This window comes from Oncorhynchus clarkii, unplaced genomic scaffold (genome assembly GCF_045791955.1).
Source record: "Oncorhynchus clarkii lewisi isolate Uvic-CL-2024 unplaced genomic scaffold, UVic_Ocla_1.0 unplaced_contig_3088_pilon_pilon, whole genome shotgun sequence".
NCBI classification, from domain to species: domain Eukaryota; kingdom Metazoa; phylum Chordata; class Actinopteri; order Salmoniformes; family Salmonidae; genus Oncorhynchus; species Oncorhynchus clarkii.
Genome location: NW_027258288.1, coordinates 78,213 through 86,481, shown reverse-complemented (window position 1 = coordinate 86,481; position 8,269 = coordinate 78,213). Strand labels below are relative to the sequence as shown.

The 8,269-nt window shown below is 43.8% G+C and overlaps 1 protein-coding gene across 1 annotated transcript; it reads left to right on the top strand.

Annotated features, from left to right (window-relative positions):
* The first annotated feature begins 1,124 nt into the window (after positions 1–1,124).
* LOC139396479 (small ribosomal subunit protein mS29-like) lies at positions 1,125–8,006 on the top strand. Its single transcript, XM_071143499.1, has 12 exons — positions 1,125–1,287; positions 2,492–2,605; positions 2,694–2,795; positions 2,891–2,999; positions 4,636–4,728; positions 4,817–4,947; positions 6,369–6,449; positions 6,915–7,079; positions 7,235–7,294; positions 7,378–7,467; positions 7,678–7,795; positions 7,877–8,006. The coding sequence occupies exons 2-12, from the start codon at positions 2,552–2,554 to the stop codon at positions 7,960–7,962; spliced, it is 1,089 nt and encodes a 362-aa protein (XP_070999600.1). The 5' UTR covers positions 1,125–1,287; positions 2,492–2,551; the 3' UTR covers positions 7,963–8,006.
* The last annotated feature ends 263 nt before the right edge of the window (positions 8,007–8,269 follow it).

The window sequence follows — 8,269 nt, the reverse complement described above, 5'->3', positions numbered from 1 at the left end:
GGTTCGCACTTTCAGTTTCACGCGAATACTGCCATCAATCCACGGTTTCTTTTTTGGGAATGTTTTAATCGTTGCTATGGGTACGACATCGTCAATGCACTTTCTAATGAACTCGCTCACCGAATCAGCGTATTCGTCAATGTTGTTGTTGAACGCAATACGGAACATATCCCAATCCACGTGATCGAAGCAGTCTTGAAGCGTGGAATCAGATTGGTCGGACCAGTGTTGAACAGACCTGAGCGCGGGAGCTTCTTGTTTTAGTTTCTGTCTGTAGGCAGGGAGCAACAAAATGGAGTCGTGGTCAGCTTTTCCGAAAGGAGGGTGGGGGGGGGCCTTATATGCGTTGCGGAAGTTAGAATAACAATGATCCAGGGTTTTACCAGCCTTGGTTGCGCAATCGATATGCTGATACAATTTAGGGAGTCTTTTCAGATTAGCCTTGTTAAAATCCCCAGCTACAATGAATGCAGCCTCAGGATATGTGGTTTCCAGTTTGTATAGAGTCAAATAAAGTTTGTTCAGGGCCATCGATGTGTCTGCTTGGGGGGGAATATATACGGCTGTGATTATAATCGAAGAGATTTCCCTTGGTAGTCAGGTGAACAGAAGGACTTGAGTTCCTGTATGTTGTTATGATCACACCACGTCTCGTTAATCATAAGGCATACCCCCCCGCCCCTCTTCTTACCAGAAAGATGCTTGTTTCTATCGGCGCGATGTCTGAAGAAACCAGCTAGGTTCACCGACTCCGTTAGCGTCTCTCGAGTGAGCCATGTTTCCGTGAAGCAAAGAACGTTAGTCTCTGATGTCTCTCTGGAATGCTACCCTTGCTCGGATTTCATCAACCTTGTTGTCAAGAGACTGGACATTGGCGAGTAGTATGCTAGGGAGTGGTGCGTGATGTGCCCGTTTCCGGAGCCTGACCAGAAGACCGCCTCGTTTGCCTCTTTTACGACGTCGTTGTTTTGGGTCGCCGGCTGGCATCCAATCCATTGTCCTGGGTGGAAGGCAGAACACAGGATACGCTTCGGGAAAGTCATATTCCTGGTTGTAATGATGGTGAGTTGCTCTTATATTTAGTAGTTCCTCCCGACTGTATGTAATAAAACCTAAGATTACCTGGGGTACCAATGTAAGAAATAACACGTAAAAAAACTAAATACTGCATAGTTTCCTAGGAACGCGAAGCAAGGCGGCCATCTCTGTCGGCACCGGTAAAGCACCGCCTTATCTCAGCTCACTGGTCACCATAGCAGCACCCACCCATAGCACGCGCTCCAGCAGGTATATCTCACTGGTCATCCCCAAAGCTAATTCCTCCTTTGGCCGCCTTTCCTTACAGTTCTCTGCTGCCAATGACTGGAATGAACTGCAAAAATCACTGAAGCTGGAGACCCATATCTCCCTCAGTAACTTTAAGCACCAGCTATCAGAGCAGATCACTGCACCTGCATATAGCCCATCTGTAAATAGCCCATCCAACTACCTCATCCTCCATACTGTTATTTATTTTGCTCCTTTGTACCCCAGTATCTCTACTTGCACACTCATTTTCTGCACATTTATCACTCCAGTGTTTAATTGCTATATTGTAATTATTTCTCCACTATAGCCTATTTTTTGCCTTACCTCCCTTATCCTACCTCATTTGCACACACTGTATATATACTTTTTTCTATTGTATTATTGACTGCATGTTTGTTTATTCCATGTATAACTCTGTTTGTGTCGCACTGCTTGGCTTTATCTTGGCCAGGTCGCAGTTGAAAATGAGAACTTCTTCTCAGCTAGCCTATCTGTTTAAATAAAGGTGAAATAAAAATGTTAAAAACAATATACAGCAGTGGAGGCCGCTGAGGGGAGGCCGGTTCATAATAATGACTGGAAAGGAGCTAATGGAATGGCATTAAACACATGGAAACCATGTTTTATTTATTTGATACCATTGATTCCGCTCCAGCCATTACCACGAGCCTGTCCTCCCCAATTAAGGTGCCACCATCCTCCTGTGGTGTACAGTATGTGTATATTTTGCATTTGTTAAATTATTTTGATGTGATCTAAAAGTAAAGGGCTTTATTTTTCTAGTATCACATTTGAGAATCGATTGGCGTTTAGATGGTTTTGGCTGCCAGAGCCAGTCTACCTCTGACCTTAAGGAGTAACGGGGAGGTTAGGCTCCTTAAGAGGACATCTTGAGCTAGTGCTAGCTATGAATATTTATTAACATTTAAGATGCATTGGGATGTCAGTTTCCATGTGATCAATGCATTTTGAAAAGTCAGCGCTACATATACAGTACATGTCTTTCTGGAGATGTCTTTCTGGTACTAGTAAAAATGTATTTTGTGCTTCACCACTGTACTGTAGTTCATTCTAACGGTCCTAAATTCTAGAACACTGCTGTGCTTAGGCGTACACGTTTTGGACTATGATAGACGCTCTACACCTGCCTCTTACCTGTGGAATGTGATGATGTCACGGACAGGTAGCGCAGGTGCGGCCGCTCCATGGCAGTGGGTGTGGCCAGCAGCAGGAGGCGGTTGGCATGGAGATGAGACCGGAGACATTCTCCATCTTCAGAACACAGGAGAACGACCCAGTAGGTGGAATAATCAACCACACTTTATTCTGTAGCATGTGGTAATAAGTGTGGAGGGTACTGATGTTTCCTCTCCCTCTGTCCCCAGGCCTGTCAGTCAGAACAGCACCTAGGGCAGTACTACACTGTGCCCCCCTCCCACTTCCACACTGTCTTCCCCCATGGCCTGCCTCCACGATACCAACAACAGGTATTGTGTGTGTGTGTGTGTGTGTGTGTGTGTGTGTGTGTGTGTGTGTGTGTGTGTGTGTTACAGTATGACTGACTGTCTGTACCCGTGTCCAGGTGAAGACGTTTAACGAGGGCTGTGTGATGGTGAGGCAGCCTGCTCTGGAGCTGATATCTCACCTGAAAAGAGCTGACTACAGCAAGCCCACCCTGCGCTACCTACTCTGTATCCTACCCTACCTAATATACCTGATCACACCTCAGTGTACCTTTACACATTTCATATACAGTCATGGCCAAAACATTTGAGAATGACACAGATATTAATTTCCACAAAGTTTGCTGCTTCAGTGTCTTTAGATATTTTGTCAGATGTTACTATGGAATACTGAAGTATAATTACAAGCATTTCATAAGTGTCAAAGGCTTTTATTGACAATTACCAGAAGTTGATGCAGAGAGTCAATATTTGCAGTGTTGACCCTTCTTTTTCAAGACCTCTGCAATGGCTTGCTGTCAATTAACTTCTGGGCCACATCCTGACTGATGGCAGCCCATTCTTGCATAATCAATGCTTGGAGTTTGTCAGAATTTGTGGGGTTTTGTTTGTCCACCTGCCTCTTGAGGATTGACCACAAGTTCTCAATGGGATTAAGGTCTGGGGAGTTTCCTGGCAATGGACCCAAAATATCAATGTTTTGTTCCCTGAGCCACTTAGTTATCACTTTTGCCTTGTGGCAAGGTGCTCCATCATGCTGGAAAAGGCATTGTTCTTCACCAAACAGTTCCTGGGTGGTTGGCATAAGTTGCTCTCTGAGGATGTGTTGGTACCATTCTTTATTCATGGCTGTGTTCTTAGGCAAAATTGTGAGTGAGCTCACTCCCTTGGCTGAGAAGCAACCCCACACATGAATGGTCTCAGGATGCTTTACTGTTGGCATGACACAGGACTGATGGTAGCGCTCACCTTGTCTTCTCCGGACAAGCTTTTTTCCGGATGTCCCAAACAATCGGAAAGGGGATTCATCAGAGAAAATGACTTTACTTTCCAAGCCCTGTACCTTTTGCAGAATATCAGTCTGTCCATGATGTTTTTCCTGAAGAGAAGTGGCTTCTTTGCTGCCCTTCTTGACACCAGGCCATCCTCCAAAAGTCTTCGCCTCACTGTGCGTGCAGATGCACACACGCCTGCTGCCATTCCTGAGCAAGCTCTGTACTGGTGGTGCCCCGATCCCGCAGCTGAATCAACTTTAGGAGATGGTCCGGGCGCTTGCTGGACTTTCTTGGGTGCCCAGAAGCCTTCTTCACAACAATTGAACCGCTCTCCTTGAAGTTCTTGATGATCCGATAAATGGTTGATTTAGGTGCAATCTTACTGGCAGCAATATCCTTGCCTGTGAAGCCCTTTTTGTGCAAAGCAATGATGACGGAACGTGTTTCCTTGCAGGTAAGCATCTGTTATTTGAACTCAATCAACATGACAGAGTGATCTCCAGCCTTGTCCTCGTCAACACTCACACCTGTGTTAACGAGAGAATCACTAACATGATGTCAGCTGGTCCTTTTGTGGCAGGGCTGAAATGCAGTGGAAATGTTTTTTGGGGGATTCAGTTAATTTGCATGGCAAAGAGGGACTTTGCAATTAATTGCAGTTCATCTGATCACTCTTCATAACATTCTGGAGTATATGCAAATTGCCATCATACAAACTGAGGCAGCAAACTTTGTGGAAATGAATGTGTCATTCTCAAAACTTTTGGCCACGACTGTACACACAGTCATCCCCGTACCTCTCTATGACCTGTGTTGTCTACCTGTATTGTGTTGAATTATGTTGGTGTTGACCTTGACTGGTTGTGTAGATGGGGTGAAGGGCAGTGGGAAGACCATGTCTCTCTGTCATACTGTCCACTACTGCTCCACACAGGGATGGCTAGTACTACACATACCAGATGGTGAGTAACACACACACACCCCGACGTGGCATACACACAGACACACAAAATAATGATGATGATGATGATAATAATCTCCTCTCTATAGCCCACCTGTGGGTGAAGAACTGTAAGGAGCTGTTGCCCTCCTCCTACCACGCCTCCCGCTTTGACCAGCCAATACAGGCCTCCAACTGGCTACGCAACTTCAGAACCACCAATGAACACTTCCTCTCCAAGGTAGCCCCTCCTACTCAGATAGATAGTGGGCGCCAGGTACCTGTGCCTGTCAAAAGTTTGGACACACGGTGTGCAAAACTGTCAAGGCTTTGCACACCGTACAAACCCGAAAAGCTGTAATCACTTTTTGGGTTACTACATGATTCCATATGTTATTACATAGTTTTGATATCTTCACTATTATTCTACAATGTGGAAAATAGTAAAAGAAAGAAAGAAAGAAAAACCCTGGAATGAGTAGGTGTGTCCAAACCTTTGACTGGCACTGTATGTGTTGCCTGTAGGAACAAATCTAGGATCAGTTTATCATCCCCTAATCCTAACATTAGAAGTAAGATACAGTGCCTTCAGAAACGATTCACACACCTAGACTTTTTCCACATTTTGTTGTTACAAAGCCGGATTAAAATGTATTTAATTGTTGTTTTCTGTCAACGATCTACACAAGTTCTTTAAGTGGAAGAAACATGTTATTTTTTTAATTCATGGGAAATAAAAAAAGTAATATTTTGATTTGAGTTAATACATGTCAATCACATTTGGCAGCAATTACAGCTGTGATTCTTTCTGGGTAAGTCTCAGAGCTTTGCATACCTGGATTGTACAATATTTGCCTATTCTTTAAAAAAGGAACATTCAATGTCATCTTGGTAAGCAATTCCAGTGTATATTTGGCTTTGTTTGTTTCACAGTGTCGGTTTCTTTTTATCCTAAAAAAAACTCCAGAGGCCTTGCCGATGACAAGTATACCCATAACATGATGCAGCCACCACCACTCTTGAAAATATGACATGATACTCAGTGATGTGTTTGTTGTGTTGGATTTACCCCAAACAACACTTTGTATTCAGGACAAAAAGTTAATTTCATACCACATTTTTTCAGTACTACTTTAGTGCCTTATTGCAAACAGGATGGCTTCCTTCTTTTCACTCTATCAATTATGTTAGTATTGTGAAATAACTACTATGTTGATCCATCCTCCGTTATCTCCTATCACAGCCTTTAAACTCAAACTTGATTTAAATCACGATTCGCCTCATGGTGAAATCCCTGAGCGGTTCCTGCCTCTCCGGAAACTACGTTAGGATTGCCGCCTGTATCGTTGTGGGTTTACTTTTACACTTTGGATGGTGCATCAATAATAGCTCCACCATACTCAAAGGGATATTCAATGTCTGTTTTATTTGTATATTTACCCAACTACCAATAGGTGCCCTTTGTGAACCATAGGAAAATCTCCATGGCCTTTGGTTGAATCTGTGCTTGAAATTCATTGTTTGACTTAGGAACCTTACTGATAATTGTGTGTGTGGGGTACAGGGATGTCATTTTAAATACTATTGCACACAGTTGTTAAGCATATTTTTACTCCTTGAGGCATCCTGTATTTGTGACTGTGTCTCCCCTTGTTGTTTTAGATCAAGTTGAGGCAGCGGTACGTGTGGACTAAAAGAGAGAGCACTGAGGAGGGACGGCCACTAGGGGAGCTGGTGGACATGGTGAGTCGAGTGTCAACGTGCCCTTTATTAAGGCGTCAGCATCCTTCAGTTTGGCCGAACTTGGCTAGGCGAACTGAATGAGTGTGCTCGCATGCTCCCTTAAAAGACCTTCACTTGAAAAATGAGAAAGTGTTAATAGTGCTGTTTGTCCATTTTTAAGATGCCGAAGTCAGAATTAATCTAAAATAACTTAATCTGTTATGACGTTTTTGCCAAAGAGATCTTAGTCATGCAATTTTATATTTAACTAACATGTATTGTGCAGTATTTTTCAATAAAAAAATGTGCATGAAAACAAGTAATCTCTTGTTGAATGACAACAAAGACTTTATTGCAGAATCCCTACTGTTTTCATGTGGACGCCTTGCGTCTGGGCTCCAGTTCTGAAACATAATTGGTTCAGTGCACTTCTCTTAAGAATCTCATACCACGTATCATTGTTAAGCTGTGTTTTTTTCACCCCAGGGAGTGTCTCGTGTGAAGAGCAGCAGTGATGTGGTGGGGGCAGTTCTAAAGGAGCTGAGGCTACAGGCTGGGGGGACAGAGGGGGGCTTCAGGCTGGCTGTGGCTGTTGATGGAGTCAACGGTCTCTGGGGAAGGACCACGCTCAAGAAGGAGGACAAGAGCCCTGTACTAATACACCTATACATTCATTCACCTCACTGTGGATCTATAAAAAAAGTTGATTTCTATTGCTTCCATTTTTGCCTTTGTAATTTCTGTGTAAAGATTGCTTACTTGACTGACCTTTCTCTCCCCTGTCACTTTTCCCTCCCCTCTGCCAGGTGGCTCCAGAGGAGTTGACATTGGTTCATAACTTGAGGAAGATGATCAACAATGACTGGGTGAGAACTGCATGGTGGTTATCCTCTGTGTAATAGACATTAGACAATTGTGATTTACACCTCTGTTCCTCTCTCTCTCTCAGTGTGGAGGGGCGGTCATCGCCACGCTGTCTCAGACAGGATCTCTCTACGCTCCAAGCTCTGCCTACCTGCCCCAGGAGCTGCTGGGAGAGGTCAGTGGTCATGATTACACCCTGGTTAATGTTGTTGTATGTCCAGTCCAAAAACTACCTCTAACCCTTGGTGTCTATTGATCTGGGCTAACAACGGAATGATGTAGATGTTTTTGGACAAGACCCTTCTGATGTGTTTATTTGACTGATGATGCATATAGAAACAGAAGTTCACATATTAAAAACATCTATCCTCTGTTCCTCCTACAGGAGGGCTTTGACAGCATGGACCCATTTATCCCAGTACCAGTCTCCCTCTACAGTGAGAAGGAGTTTGAGAGCTGTTACCTCTACTACCTGGACCGCCACTGGCTACAACACCCACACAGTAAGAGATATTCACTTTCACCACTGTTTGTGATGGTTTAGATTGACATGTTGAACTGATTGAGAGATTTCTCTCTATAAGGTCAGACAGAGGAAGGGAAGAAAGAACTCATCTTCCTCAGCAACAGAAACCCTTCTGTACTGGAGAGACTGTGTGCCTTCCTGTAACATCACACATGGGCCCACACCCTCCCACTCACCCATAGAGATAGCCCTCTGGTGCTGCCTATGCGACATCAAGGCCACTAGCATTCTCTATGGGACAAACGCCAATACAGACTCACAACTGCAACGTTATAATCCATGTATATGTGTCCCTCCATAAATTATTCTGTTGTGATGCATGATAGTGTCTTTCATAATAAAAATATACATGAAAAAGTCAAATCTCATGTTCTCTTTTATATGAGCCAATACAGCTATTTTCTTCATGAAAAGTTAGTGATGTTTGTCTTTTGAATATAGAGTACCTGAC